This window comes from Helicoverpa zea, chromosome 8 (assembly GCF_022581195.2).
Source record: "Helicoverpa zea isolate HzStark_Cry1AcR chromosome 8, ilHelZeax1.1, whole genome shotgun sequence".
NCBI classification, from domain to species: Eukaryota; Metazoa; Arthropoda; class Insecta; order Lepidoptera; family Noctuidae; genus Helicoverpa; species Helicoverpa zea.
Genome location: NC_061459.1, coordinates 9,056,058 through 9,072,337, shown reverse-complemented (window position 1 = coordinate 9,072,337; position 16,280 = coordinate 9,056,058). Strand labels below are relative to the sequence as shown.

General features: G+C 35.2%; 1 protein-coding gene across 1 annotated transcript in view; it reads right to left on the bottom strand.

The window, feature by feature from the left end:
- Positions 1-11,731, bottom strand: part of LOC124632231 (cytochrome P450 4g15-like) — an 80,225-nt gene extending 68,494 nt beyond the window's left edge. The window contains exon 1 of the mRNA XM_047166988.1: positions 11,682-11,731. Within this exon, the coding sequence (XP_047022944.1) occupies positions 11,682-11,701 (20 nt within the window). The 5' untranslated portion in view covers positions 11,702-11,731. The remainder of the gene's footprint in view (positions 1-11,681) is intronic.
- Positions 11,732-16,280: the final 4,549 nt, after the last annotated feature.

Sequence of the window (16,280 nt, the reverse complement as noted above, 5' to 3'; positions counted from 1 at the left end):
CAGCATGACATACAAATGATTAAAACCTGTATATACTTATTGCGTTTCAGCAAATAAAATAAAAAGCTTTCAGTAAGACGGATCCCTATTCCATGATATTAAAAGCGAGCTTAAAATAAGTAATTAACAATATTTCTGTAGCAGCGTGGCACTAAGTATAAACTGATCCGAGCGAAGTATTAACGAGCTCGGACGCGAAAATTAAAACGTATTCCAGTGTTATCCCCGCTATTAAACACGGCACTGGCTCGCCTGTAATGAGATTGTGAGGTAATCTCTGGTTTCGTTAGTGAGAGCACGTCTCGCGCCCCGGTATGATCAGCTCACAGGTATTATCGTGTGTGAGCGACAACTGAAAAGTGGCTGCTGATTACGTCGCGTTCACACGGACGCACGGCTATTAGTCCCAACGAAAGGCGTCCATTTATTTCGATTATCAATTAGTCCTTAACACCTAGACATGCGATAAGCCACCGACTTTCAAGTTTAATGCACGTTTAATTAAAATGAAAAAGTTCCTCGTTATAGTGTACAATGAAACGGGAAAAATGTACTTAAGGAGACGTATGGCCGATTTTTCTATTTCAAGAATCCGCCACCTGTGTCCAGTATGTTGGGAATACGCGGGTTTCGCTAGGGAGCTGTGTTCTATTGCGTTGTGAGTCTCGGGCGGCGCATTAAACTGTCTCACGGGTAATGGATTGGGAATTTCATGCTCCAAAGGTCGATTTAAATTAATTTACACATTAAAAAGACTAAGTGGACTGGCTCGCGCGAAACAAGAAGTAAATAGTGTTAATCCGACTACCGACGGACGCTGCATCTTTCTTTAGTCAGTAATATGAGTATGATATTCAATATTTTTCATCTGCAGTCCTGTTTATAGCAGCCTTTTTTAAATGTAGTTTAACTCTTATGAAACAGGGTATTCAATAATCCTCTAAAATTAATATAAAAATCATTATATTCTGAAAATAATTTTACTGACAATTTTTGTAACAATGATAACTTTTATTGTGACTGTGTTTGCCACTCTAGTTCATTTAACATCAAAATTATGTTTTCATGAACTACTTTTAAATCCATCTAAATTAAGGTAGTAAATTCACGTTATTCAAGGTAAATGAAACAGTTCAGTTTCATTAAGGATCTATCTATATTATGGAAAGAATAAAATCCATCTCAAGCTAATCTTATTTATCTCAATAAATCCATGCACCCTCCAGACTAGTTGGCTTTAAATAGCCTCGGAATCGACCACTAAAGGGTTAATATAAATTCAAAGAAAGCATTTCAGCTAATGCAAAATCTTTGTTAATGATTGACGGGGATATTTAAGATGTTTGCAGACAAAACAAAAAGTGAATCGAATATCGAACGGAAGCCCAGTCTTGGATATTGACCCTTTAAGGCCCTTCGCCCAAATACAATAAAGGGCCAAGAAAAATAGAGTGCCAGGAGCGCGCGCCGACACATCTGCCCATTATCGAATAAATCTACTAAAATATTATTTTTATTTTGATTACGTATGCACGGGTTGGGCAGATGTTAGAAACGATACATACGGCAGCTTAGATTTACAAGCGTCATACGTTTCTAATGATCAACCAGAATGCCTGTTCGTACATTTCAACCCAAATATTTTTAATTGTTTTCGATTGTATAAAAGGCCATCGATTCATTTTAATTTTTTTTTTTCAATTTGATCAAAATATTTATGTTTAAATTAAAATAATGTAAATAGACCAAATATACGTAACATAAAACTGTATCTACTTATTTTTTTACATTTGCAGGTACTAACAGGAAAATGTATGTCAGCGTGTTACATTTATTAATATTAGATCCAACATTATTAGTCCGTATGTCAGACGATTCTAAGGGAGTTTTCAAGTCGCTAGTCACTGACCAATATGATATGGCCTTTAATAGGGTTCATACATTATCGACTTATTGACCGAATACAAGGTGTGAAAGAGTTTAGGACCCGAGCTGTAGTGTTAACTGTATCAACTTGCCTATACTCGTAGATTCGAGATAAAGAGCCAGTTGGGCTTGTTAGTAAACCTCATTACATTAACCACTCGACTTCCATCCATTATCAATGGAAATTTTAAATTAAAAATTAAGTATTCGGCAAGTATAAAAGTCCATTGAATTTCATTCGCGAGTCTAGTTATCATCGAGTAATAACTTCTCGCAGTTTATAAGCCTATCTATGTATATGTATGGCAAAAATAATCCAGTAGCCATGTTTAGTCCCGCAAGACATTAAAACCTTTTTTTAGTCACCACGCATTCATTAAATAGCAAAGCAATTTGTCTAAAATAATTTACAACTTTCTTATCTCTTAGACGTACGGCCTTTCTTTAGTTTATGAGTTTAGTAACAAAAGAGACTGTTCAGTAAAACAATTCGTTAGCATATTAAAAGATCTCCGCTTTGCACAGAAAAAAATGGTCAAGTCCGAAGTGGCGGCTATCGACTGCTTTGTTGAAGGAAAAATATTTAAAAGAATTGAGTCTGAGCATAATTTTAAAACTAACGAAATCCTACTTTAATAAAGCTTATAACTATTTTCTTTTATACCTAGAGTGATTTTGGGCAGTTACAATTTATCAAAAATTGTATACAAGGGTTCCTGTTTTTCTTTAAAACAACTGATTACAATGAGCAATCATTTCCATGCCCTTCTACATTAGCAAACCTTCACTATACGCTTTTACGACCACAGAACCCTAAAACAAATCAATTTGACACACAGCGGCATCACAAGAAGCCGGTTTCACCGCCCACCGTCTACATAGTACTACTATTCCGCAATTTGACATCTCATAAAAGATACTAATAAATAAAATTAGTGTCGTTCTGTGACAATAATGAGCAAAGAGACGCCGCGGTATAAGGCGGGTCTATCTTTGTATTGATAAACTTTCATACAGGTAGTTTACGAAGGTTGGGATAAAGTGTTATTGTGCAATGTAAATGATCGTAAATGTGCTATGTGTGGTATATTGGGCGTATGATTAGATGTTATAATTTATAGATGTGAAATGGCATGGCAAAATTGAACCAATCACTAACTGGTATATATCATCTCTTAAAAAATATTTTTTATACGTCAAAAATTTAAAGAAACTTAAAACCTATCAAATATAAAAAAAAATACGATGTCAGTATAAAAATTATAAGAAGGAGAAGGTTCTGGTTAAGTACCATTTCTAGATTTTATCCATACTTAGTAAGAAAAGTAGACATTCCGACAGTTAGACTGATACTGATACATTAATAAACAGATTAGTAGTGCCACCTACGTTTAAGATTAATGCCCCCACCACTATTTAAGTATTGATTAATAACGTTAAAACTTTAATCCGGGTGTAAGAATTTCGCTTTTAACCAAAAATCCAATTAATTTGCATTTTTCATTATAAGCATCGTCTATAATAATGCATACCTAGGAAGTAAAGAATGTCGTAGTGTCCAGAGATTAAAATTGCAATAATAATAGTCGATCAGCCTGTCATTTTTTTTTTTTAATTTTTGCAGTTTCGAAACACACAAACGCAAAGCAGTCATATGAATTTTCTAAGCCAGGTAGAATATATGACCCACTAGCCCAAAATCGCGGCCGTTGATATAAATCTTTAACGCTTCGACACATTTTGACCACACGTCAGGATTATGATCGGTATAAAATACTTCGCATTGTAGTTCTTCCCTTTACGCCGCCGTACAATGGATACACGTCTAACTTATAAATTTTGGCGCGAACAAAGGCGCCATATTGACAATGTAACATCGATATATGGACGCTCGGACAACGACGGCCATATTAAAATATATCCCGGCTCCGAGATCGGAGTAAATCAATAAAGATGATGGCTTAAATCATCTTTAGTGTATAACCAGTCAAAAAGCTGTTTCCAATTCGAAATAAAGTGCTACCGAACGTCAGCTTAGTGTAAGTATACCCCGCTTTAATCCATTCCAAAGAAACGTACAAAAAGCCTTCCGCTCAATTTCCCTCGAAACGTCAAATGTTTGCTTTCGAAAAGGATTTTAAAATGCAACAACTTTTTGTGTGAGTATTCCAACGGGATTACAGTATGCAAAGCGGTCACGGATAGCAAAGCGTCGGTGTTACTTACTAAACGCAACCTAAACGCAAACCTTGCAGTTTGAAGAGATAGCGACTTAAAATTTCGTGCGTGAGATGGTTCATTTAACAAAATTATTAATTTCAAAGCAAAAATAATGACTTTTCAAATGACAATATGTTATTAATTTGGTTCGAAAGCGCATATTTACTTAACTGACAGCATTAAAAGAAATATCCGACGTAACGCAAAAGTAAACGTTACAACTGCTACGTCAGGATCAGCCGGGGTACAATGGAAACTATTTGATTGCTTCATTATGCAGAATCGGACTCGGTTCATTGTATATCATTTCGCATGTTATATCTGTTCGTATCCTAATTTAATCATCTTGAAGATTGGACCACCGGGGAAAGCGATGTAACGGGTGGCCTCTTCGATTCGCGATTGAACTTTTAAGACAGTTCACATTTAGGAGTGATTTGTTTTTTCCGATTACGATAATATCTAAGGACGTAATGACCCGAGTTGGGTACGAGATTTAAATTATGTGATCAAGTAAATACTGATATGAGGAGATAATAAGAATTTATGAAAGTTATCTTTGAACGTAATTAATAATTATGAAGAGAAATGAGTTTTGTGGATGAGATTTGGGTTCCGATTGAACATGAAGTCGTTATATCTAAGAGGTAGCATTTAAATAAAGAGGTAATGATTTCGTTGGGAAACTCTCATTTTTTATTTTCTTATTAATACCTTTGGAAGCGTAAGTAAGACGCGAGGAAAATGTGATTTTAAAAAATGCATATAAAAATACATAATCTGGATTCATTGGATGCAACAGCCTGTATCTGCGTAAAATCTCTCTCGATGTTCGCAATATCGGAAGAGTCTCGTATTTGGTATTATTTATTTGAAACGCGCAGAAACGGTCAATTCTAATGCCTTCACGAAGCTTTCATTCCTTTGATCCGTTTCAATTTGCCTGACGTCTTATTTTCTACGCGGTGGTCCCGCAGATCCGACCAACTATAAAGAAAACCGTATTTTTATTATAATATTTATGATCATTGTGGTTGCTACTGAATATTTGGAAGTTTTTTTTTATTTATTGATTATATCAAAGAGAAAACATTTCAGTTCATTCTTCTACAGATTTTCCGTAAATCCGTAAAATAGGAAGTTTTCTATGAAAATGGCAATAACATAAGTCTGAAAATGGGTGCGATATGTGTAAATACAGGATACTTTAAAGTTTCTATACATTTAGAATACATAAAAGCAATTTTTAATCATGTTCAGATTAAAAACGCTTAGTGAAAAATCTGATATTGCTTTCATGGTTACAAATGAGTTTAGATACACAACCGAATCATTGACATAATTTAAAGAACTGATTAAGATTACATTCTAAGTAATCACTAAATATTTGCAGTATATAATTAAACGGAGCCTTATCACGATAGGTATATTTCATAGATAAGCGACATTTTTACCTAAGTTACTTGTCATGTCATAGCCGACTTTATCTAGGCACTAAACTATATTCTGATAGTGAAATAAGAAAGTACCTAAGTTAAGTACAAAATTCCTTTACGATGTTAACATGGATTTACAAGCTAGAGTTACAAATAAATGTCCCTTCTATGCCTCGACCAAGTGTTTAATTATGGGCCCTACTTTAAGTTGTTGAAAGGAATTTTCTTTTTTCAGACCATCATTTGTACAATGCTGACACCTAGAGCTGTTTATCTAGATAATTTATGGAGATCAGCAGGCATTCATTATGTGAAAAATAAGGAAATCTAAACATGTAGGTATGTAAAGTCAAGATTCAATTACAATTGGCGGTATAGTAATAATACGGTTAAGATAGTAATAAAACGGAATCTCTGAATAACGAATGCAAAAAGTGAGGCTGCATAGACTAAACTAGCACTTACAGCATTAAATCGTTTTAGCTGTAAGCTGAATAATTGTTTTAAAACTACCAGCTTCTAACATGATTGAGGAGCTCTTTCTGAAGATTCGCCTCCGAGCGATGCAGTAATGCGGTACTAAGAAACAACTGATTGATAAAAGCTATCAAGAAATATACTAGATAGGTAGTATCTTTTTCTTTTATTTTTATGCATTTCTCCGTGCGGCGAATCCATAGACGCTGGAATTAAGAGTTTACACACTGCAGACTTTTTAATCAGCCGACAGTTTGATCAGGTGCTTGATAAGTATGGAAATGAATTGAATTACTCTCAAACAACAATGAAGTATTCAACCGACTGAAAACTTTGAATAGAATCAAGATTTTCTTTTTAGAAAGACTTTGACAACCATCGAATCAAATTGTCGCCGACTGTTTAGTCGACAGTGTACGGGTGCTCTTAAAGTGAATAATATAGTAGTGCCTAATCAAGCTGCGTAAGTAAGAATCATAGTATTGAGGGTAAACGGGTTTCTATTATCGCGCCACCAGTAAATTGTCATTACTCAGCCCTCTCTCTATCTTTGTTCTGTTTTGTTTACGACCTAAAGTGGCGAAGGGTCCTTTGAAAAAAGTTCTAGGATTTTTATGGATATTTAATTGTGTGGGAATTACTTAAGTTTCTGGAAGGTAAATTGTGAATGAATATTAGATAGCTGTAAGGTTAATGAGAGAAGCTGGAGATTTTTACTAGCCTTTCTTTTTAGATGTCGATGTTTTTTTTTTTTCATTTTAGTTGTTGATGGATTTACTATTTTACCGCAGGGTTTGCAAATTAAACAATACGTTCCTTAGTGACAATCAAGAAGCTTGCAGACATTCTATTGAAAACTTATGTATGTTCATAGAAAAAATGTTTTTTAATGACTTATGAAATTTCAAAAATTAACATAAGGAAATAGACTGCAACATCCTGCGTAATTAAAAGTACTGATATAAATTACCACGTTCTTGTGTCATTCACCTTTCTCGCTTCAGGGACTGAAATTCATAATTGTTACAAAGATAACGCAGTTGAGATTTGTATAAAAAATAATAAATGCCGATTATTACAACCTCACAAAAAAAAATTGCATCGTGCATTCTGAAGCTTGAACACGGACCATCGTCCACCAGCCAACAGCAACACACTTGAGATACAAAAACGTATACAAAGGGAACATTAGTAATGTGGCATGAAGAAGTGTAACAGTACTCTCAGTAACAGGCATAACAATGGGGTATCGTTTTCTTCGAAGAGCCATGCGAGTCCAAAAGCCGCCGCCACGTCTGTGCATGTCCCGAGTTAAATTTAGCGTTAGTGATCCCATCTGAATGTATGCATAACCTTTGAAAGTAAAAGCTGAAAGTAAAGAAATGTAGCACACGCCTGTATGTGCGTAAATGGATTAATACGTCAGAGCCTTGTGTCTGCTTAAAAGGGTAGCTGATGTAAGTAATTTTTTTGGTACTTTAAAGGAAACTGAATACGGAGATTAGTAGTATTCATATTGATTGAATTGAGTAAAATAGTGTAAAATGCATTACTCTATTTTCTAATATTATTCAAAATTACTAACAAAGAGCTAACACAGCTTAACAGAGCAGAGTTTGCCAGTTCTATTCAACTTACAATAAAATTAGCACAAAAATAATATCACTGTGTCTATGTGTATAAGTAGCATGAAAAAATATTCCCATATCAATCATTTTACAAAATAAGTTACTTAAATTGTGCGCATTTAAAATAAAATACACAAGCAAGTATCTCAATTTTAATACTCAATTACGGCGAAATAGATCGCGATCCTTCAGACATGAGCTTTGATATGGCTACTTAAGATGTCTTCATTAACATAATCGGCTGTAAGTTGCCCGCATTGCTTCTTAAATTTTTCTTCTCGCTATTATAAATACTAAGACGACACGCACTCACTACTGCACTAATCCTTTAAATAGATATAGGTTCCACATTTTTAAACAGATAACCGGCATGTGTTTTTAATGCCATTAATCAAGGCGTATATTTATTCATGAAGCGGCGATGCAGACATGAAATAATACGTTGCCTTACATCCTGATTCGACTTTCGCGAATTTTCATTAATGTGCGGTCTCCACTTAAAAACTTACAGGTGACATTGTGGAAGCAGATGGCAATAACTGGAAGTGTTGACACGTGTTCAAACATTAAATCAACAATCTTGCCTCCGACGTCTGTATCTTATTCATGCCTTTCGGAAGTTATTGCCATTTTGGTGGGTTAATAACAATTACCGTTACGATTGATTATTGAAAGGTTTTTGTACGAAGGAAAACATTGGACGCATGAATAGCATTTCATTCACACTGGCCGGTTCGGTCCTGCAAAATGTAGTTATACTGCGTTATTTGTAATTGTTCGGGACTTTAAATGAGTGATATTGATGATATTTACATTTTATGATGGAGCGGTATGTATTGTATGTAACAAGGGAACGAGCGGGATTCCTTCACTCGTCAACCAGGAACAAATTCTTATTGATATAAAAAATGAATGTACAGTAGTCTGAGAGATGCTTCGCTCGGAAAATCTTTGAATGACATTGCTTTGTGATACCAGAAGCCCACAGACTCATGCATGGTGCAGAAATGGATAGATAATAATTTTATTTAAGGAAATATCTTTAATTACTTTAAAACACAGCAATTAATAAATAACTAATTTCCTACGCTCAAAGTAGGTCGTTTACCAATTTTTAAATAATAAAAAAATCTCAACAATAGTTAGTGATCAATATTACGTGATTCAGAGTTTTGGGTGTAGGCATTATATTCCAATAAGAACAGAGACTAAAGTAGCTGCATTTCTTTTTAATCAGAATATTTATAATCTGGATGTTTGGAAAACGCTGTCTCTTTATTGCTGACGCACATATCTATTAAAGAAAAATAAGTGTTTAAAAATGGGGGAGGCCTTTGCCCAGAAGTGGGACAACACAGGCTAATAAAAAATAAAAAAGTGTTTATTACAATATCGCAAAACAAAAAATAAACATAAAATCAAATCAAGAACCTCTCTATCCATTCTTGACTACAACCAGCAATTTCGTATCGAACGCAATCATATTACGTCATAAAAATGACGGATAGCCATGTAAGCATGCAAGCAGCGTGCACGATGACAGTCTTCGAATGCTGCAAAAAGCTGCAACAACATGTACCGGACTTGGTGTCATCTGATAGTGCTCTCACGCATAGACCATTCATCTCCGGTATTTATTGGCGAGAAGCGGATGCTGCTACTGAATCCCGATGGGGCCTGTACCGTACGGTGAATTGATTCTGTGATTGAGCAGTTTCTTAGGCTTTACTCAATTGCTATTATACTTTGTGATCTGGGAAGGTTTGAGTCGTGTATTGTTGCTTATGGTAACGTCATGTCTGAAGTGTCCGTTACCGTTATGTTTACATGGACGTGGACTGGATGGTCCTCGATTTTTGTATGTCAATAAAATGTAAATCAATAGGGTGGCAGTTACACACGTTTGTGCATATTTTTATACAAGTTAGAATGATTAAATGTAGATTATTGTCTGTAGCATTCCACCAGTAAAAGAATCATCTCCATTTTGGATCCTCATAAAATTCGTAATATACCTATCTTTAATAATGTGTTATAATCACACGGCTACGCTTATCTTTGTAATTACTGCAATAAACGTCAAAAAATATATTAAACTCTGAATAAAATTTATGTCCAATAATCGTCACGGTGTAATGTTCTTACGTAAACGAATGTTCGAAAACTGTTCTTTCTAATTATAAAAGTTTATTTTCTACTAATCTCGTCGTGATCTCTATTGGGATTATATGACATTTCATATTAAAATGTAATTATGAACAGCTATAAATTAGCGCATGATGGTGTTCGAAGTAAGTCATTAATTCTTTAAAACCACTCTTAAAATTTATTATAAGCAACTTATTTTTATTTATATGTCTTAATTGGACATCTTAGTTGTACGACTTGGTTTGACCAATCAACGCGATCGTGTCCCCAAAGATAGTTTATCTATTATACAAGCTTTCTAAAGATAAAAGTCAAATTTGAGATTATATAGCAATAATGTAAGTTATAAAATCTTGATTTTATTATGCCATCAATCTTGTAGTCGGCATGTCGGATGTGTCTTACCAACGGATGAGTCGTGTGAGGTTACACATTATTAATTTTATAATCGCATTTTCATAAAATAGGAATCATGTTAAACAAAAAAAAAAACTATGCTTTGGTTCATTTCCCTTTCATCGAAAGTCGCACGACACCTAAAAGTTGCCAAACACTCAGCTTTAGTTTTATTTTTCCAGCAAAGCTGTTAAGTAAGTAGGGTTTCTATTTTAGCATGATGATTATGGAATTTGCAAGTAATTAAAAAAAAGGTAAAAGTACAATTTTATGTTCTTATATTTTAAAGAGATTAAGGTAAACTCTTTATGTATATCGATGCATGAACTTGGCGTAAACCCACGTATCAAATACCGCAATGTGTCATAAGAAAGAATCTATAAAGCACGGGATATATCTTCCAATACGTTTTACATCTAAATAAATTCAAACTTATCATAAAGAAGAATAGATTAAAATTAATTCTTATTCGATACCGAGTGCGCCTCATAATGTTCCTGTTGTGTTTCTCACGGCTCGAGCTATAAGTTTAATAAATTCATTGATAATATAATAAATATTTTGACATCATCGGTCTTTAAGAGGCGATAGATCGACTGGTTTATCTTCACCACGCCTGTAATCTGTAATAGAATAAAATTGTCGAGTCGAGCCTTCGGAGAGGTTTTATCTTATCTCCGATTGTGTTGATGGTGTGGTATTGTGTCATATTACGAGTCAAATCTTTTATGGGGACCAATTTTGGACTCTTGTTATGGATTATTTTTCATTCGAGTTAGTATAGTAATCTGAAAGATATTTAAACGATATAATCTAGAGTCTAATAACCTTATTCACATTTTGTTGTAAGCATTTTTATCATTGTTAACATTTGAAGAATTTAAATTTTCTAAGATTCGGTAAATCAGTACCTCGTTAAATAAAGTTGAATAAAGAGTGAAGGAATATTTGTTTTTCTATGAAAGGGGTAACATGTCGACACATGAAACTTTACCCGCTTTTTCCGGGAGCCATGTATCGACGGGTCGAAAGTCAGGATCTGTTGACATTTTGACATCCGTACAAATATTAGCTTGTTGTTCTTTCAACGTTTTTAGGTAACTACTGGAATTTGAAGGTCCAGTTAGAAAATTGATACTTATTTGTTAACGTCACCATTAATGTTAACTGTCCATATTTTTTTAGTCTTTTAATAAACATAATTTAATTGTTAAGGAACCGCTAACGTTGTAGGTACCTACTTATCATAAATTAAATAAAGATTATAAACAATGTAAGCGACACAACAACATACTATCGCCGAACATGCATAATAACTTCAAAAAGAACGGTCATTCGTAGACCATTATCAGTTTTTGTCACTTTATCATTTCAAGTGCAATAAAATTAAGTTTATTTATACGAGTGTATTAATGACCTTATCTGAATATACGGACTTAAAAATACTTACAATTCACGGAACCTTCGCATTCCTCTGTCATCGCCACGCGACTGGGAACGTATCACAAAAACTCAAATGTCATTGCGCAAGCTTATAATAAGGCCCATTCACACGGCACCCTATTATAGTAGATATTTTTTCAATGTCAAGTCGGGACGGGCATGCAATTTTGTAGAAAAAACGGCAAAATCAATAATAGCCCCGTGCACGTGTTGCCGATGGATTATAGATTATGTTTTCGAAGATTTTCTCAGCGATCCGCGAGGTGATGTCAGGTACGACGCGTCTTGGACAAAAATGTATGGAGCCGCTTTGGGTTCTTAATAATATTTTTAAATCACTAATAGTGACACTATACAAAGTTACAAACCGTTGGCCAAGTGGATACAAATTATGACTAAGTGCAAATTATGTCCACATAGATACCTATGTAAAATAGTACATAATAATATCATCATCATCAGCCTATCGCAGTCCACTGCTGGACATAGGCCTCTCCAAGTGCACGCCACTGAGATCGATTTTCGGCTTCTCGCATCCAGCTCCTGCCAGCCGTCTTGCGCAAGTCATCACTCCACCGTGCCTGAGGACGTCCTACACTACGTTTGCCGAGGCGCGGTCTCCACTCTAGAACTCGTTTACCCCAACGGTTATCGGTTCTTCGGCTAATATGGCCAGCCCACTGCCACTTCAGCTTGCTGATTCGATAGGCTATGTCGATGACCTTGGTTCTCTGACGGATTACCTCATTTCTGATGCGATCCCTCAGAGAAACGCCGAGCATAGCCCTTTCCATAGCCCGCTGAGCGACTTTAAACTTGTGGACCAGCCGTACCGTCAGTGTCCACGTTTCGGCTCCGTAAGTCATGACAGGTAGGACGCATAATAATATACTGGATAAGTATTTATATAATAATCCTTTTTTGTATTTATATAATAAGCCTTTCAAATCTTAAAGCATTGTGTTGTTCAATAGTTCTCTACACGGCTTTAGATACAAGCAGTCGCCTCTATACATTTCGCTGTTCCGTTCTTGAGCTTCACAAAGAAATTCTATACAATTATAACGGCCGAAATTGTAACTGTCTTCCTAACAAAACTCAGACGTTGTGTTTCTTTTAAGAAAACCTTACAAAAAGCAGGTAATTTTATTGAAAGACATCGCAGTATTTTACAAAACCATAAAAAGCTAAACAGTTATTTTATCGAGATATTGAGTGCAAGATATTCTATAATAAATAGGTCAGCGAAGGATTAGCTAAAATTCGTATCATTAAGTTTTCGGCGGAACGTACTTAAGGGAAATTTATTGTTTTTTAATGATTAGACGTGTCATTCTTGTGTGTGACTCGCAGGAATGAGATTGGTCAAAATAACAGAGATAACATCTTCTAACAAGGGCTAAGGACGTAAATTAAATAGGATACTTTTACTTACTATAAATGGGCCTGATTCTTCTAAATATGAGGTATTATTAAATAAAAGTGTAGTTCATTATTGCCCCGCTATCAATTTGAGTCAGGAAGAAAAGTGAAGTGCTTCATCTCAAAAACTCAAAAATTAAGCATTATGTAAGACAAAATTGCGTTTTTTCGAAGGCTCTCCCGCACTGGACGCGGAAGCCTATGGTTAGCTCAAAATATGGGTTTTTAACAAGCCCTGCCTAACAGGTGAAGTTTTAATCTGGAATTTATTTACTTGATTTTATGAGAAAGTTTCTTCAGCTTATTGGCAGTAATTGATACTGTTGCTCCATTAATGAAAACGTTTTTGGTAAGTACTTATTTCAGGATCTAAAAGCAAGTTAATTAGAAGCGTATGTTTGAAGTTTTATGAAATCGCAGCTTTAAATCAAAATTTATCTTCAGAGGATTATTGGTACGGTAAGGCCATTATTGTCTGTTTCAATAGTACAAACTCATATGTCATCAAACCACTTAGCAGTTTGACAAATATGCGAATCATGTGGCAATTAAAGAAATATACGTTCGCATTTCATTCGGTACAAATGATAGCAGTAAACGTGTCATTATCTTCTATAATTATTTCATCGGGACATTATGTTGTTTTTGCTGAAAAGATTACGAATAGCGACAGCGCACGAATTAAGTTAAAGATCACGAACTGTTGTTATATATGTGCGGTAATTAACGATAGTATGGACAATTAAAATGGTTCGTTTACTGTTACAGTAATTACGGGAAATATCATAAACATCTCTCGGACTCAAGGATACTGTTTTACAATCCACGGCGGGGTTCGCTATGCCGCTGAATGACGCTTTCCTGCCACAGTTTCGCTTTTTTACCATACACACGATAACCTACTTGAGAAAATTTGCCGTCGATCTTGATATTTACCGGCGTGGAATGTGACTGTGGGAAAATTCTGTTAATGACTTTCGTGAAGGTGTAAATGATTATAATAGCAGAACGTTGCGCGAATTAACGATACGTGCTTTTGATACTACATTGGGTGCGATTAAGTGTGTTATTTATTGATTCCTCTTTACCTGAGCTTTAACCACCATCTTTTTAAAGGTAGAAAAGCACTGGTTGCTGTCATGTGAATATAATGTTGGCGCCGCTCTTCCGTCTGCTTATATCAGTTGCTTTCTTATTAATACCGAAATAATTAGCTCATGACGCATTAGATGTCAATAAGATAGCAGGGATTAGCACCAAATGAAAAGCAATTAAATAAATGAGTTAATTAGTTTATATCAGAGTCTTTTACAGGTGCAAAAACCATGCAATATGTACTTAATTCATTTCAGAATATTTTAATTAAAGCCATAACACGTTCTGAAATATTAAAGAATTCAGTCATGTTCTCGTTAAAGAATAATACGAATTGCGAATTTCGGTCATGCCAAAAAAAAACATATCGTATCATTCGCGTGCCGCGTCGACGTCAGATCGGCGCGGGCGCAGCGCCGTACAACAATAATCGTGAATGAATTGTAATGGCGGCCGGTTTAATTGATGCACCCGCTGCTGGACCTGTCTTTATAAAAGGGATTGGAAGATATCGATAATATTAAAGATTTTATTTCATTTTTAAAAGTTCGGCTTCAGTTTTGCTATAATCTTTTGTAATCTAAGTAAACAATTTCATTAAAAAGTTCTGAATATCACAATCAAACATTCCCGTTCATTAATGGTATTAATTATTTATGTGTATTTATTTCACGCAGGTCACATTATTTTATAATACAGGTCGAGCAAGCATTTTCTTCCAGATCGATACAAACCAGTAAGCTTGGAACATCACTAGTTGCGAGAGAGCGTTCATTCATCGCGCCGCTCTCCTTCTGTTGAATTTAAGAGTTTAACTAATTAGTAATTTCAATGACCACAGGGTACTGACATAACTATTCAGATAAGCATTTATCGAAAGTTCCTTGAATTTCTGCATTTATTTCTGAAGCATTCCTTGATACACTTAATTTCTGGTCTACCTGGTATTTTTCTCCAGACTATAAATCTTATTTATACACACTCTAAGTTATCCAAAGTGCTTTGGTCCTATTAGATAGCTCGCGTAATCTGAATATTTTCCATTTGAAAATATAACATTTCCTGCTCATAATAGTGCTTCCGCACTAAACATGTTTATGAGTCATTCCAGCCAGACTGACCCAAATGAATTCGTTTCAAAACTAATGATCGATACATGCGATCAATTGATGACTCCATTGATAAATCGAGTTCTTAGAACACTCTTGAATAAATTACAACTCCATTTATCAGATGACGTCTGTCGTTTGACTAGCGGAGTTAATACATTCGACTCATGCGCACAAGTTCAACTCGATTGACATTCGCCAAACATCCTTGACACCCAATCGGAAGTTGTACAAATTGAAGACGCGATTCTGTGCATAACAGTTGGACTGGAGACAATTGCATCATCGAGTGATGCGTCGAGTCATCGGCCGGCCACTTACCGAGCGGATGTTGTTAACCGTGGCTTGATTAGCCGAGACGATGTTAAACGGCAGCCCGGGCAAGTTCAAACAATTAACTGTATAGAAGTGTCCGACTCTAATGAATGATACAGACTTGCTCCATTTCATTATACAAACACCGTGACAAGACGCGGCTTACAAATTGAGATTAATTCAAGACGCTAGGTACTGTGGCCTCTGCGCTTAATTTTTAACGGCGCATAGACTGCTTTCTTTGCGAACTAATGTCATCCTTATTTAAATGCACTGTGGTGTATAGTCTTGTGTGGATATAAGAAGGAAATAGTTTATAACTGTGTTATTAATATATGTTGCGCAACTAAACCGTTTAACCTTAGCTATTCAATGTCCCGTTGCTATTTATATCTTGTACTAATCAACAGAAATTCCTTTCAGAGAATGTTCTGCTCTTGTCATCATAAAGTGCGTAGCAACTCTTCCAAGAAACAAATTACAATTGATTTCTATTTACTCAGTCGATGTGTCGTCACCTATCTTGTTCGAGGCGGTTTTCAGCATTATTCATACCAACATTAGGTGGGAGTTTCTTATTGACTCAATTTCAATAATTGGGTCTATTAAAGTTTTTCTATGAAGAAACATTTTGCATTCGTTTCGGAATGTCAAATGGAAGCCAT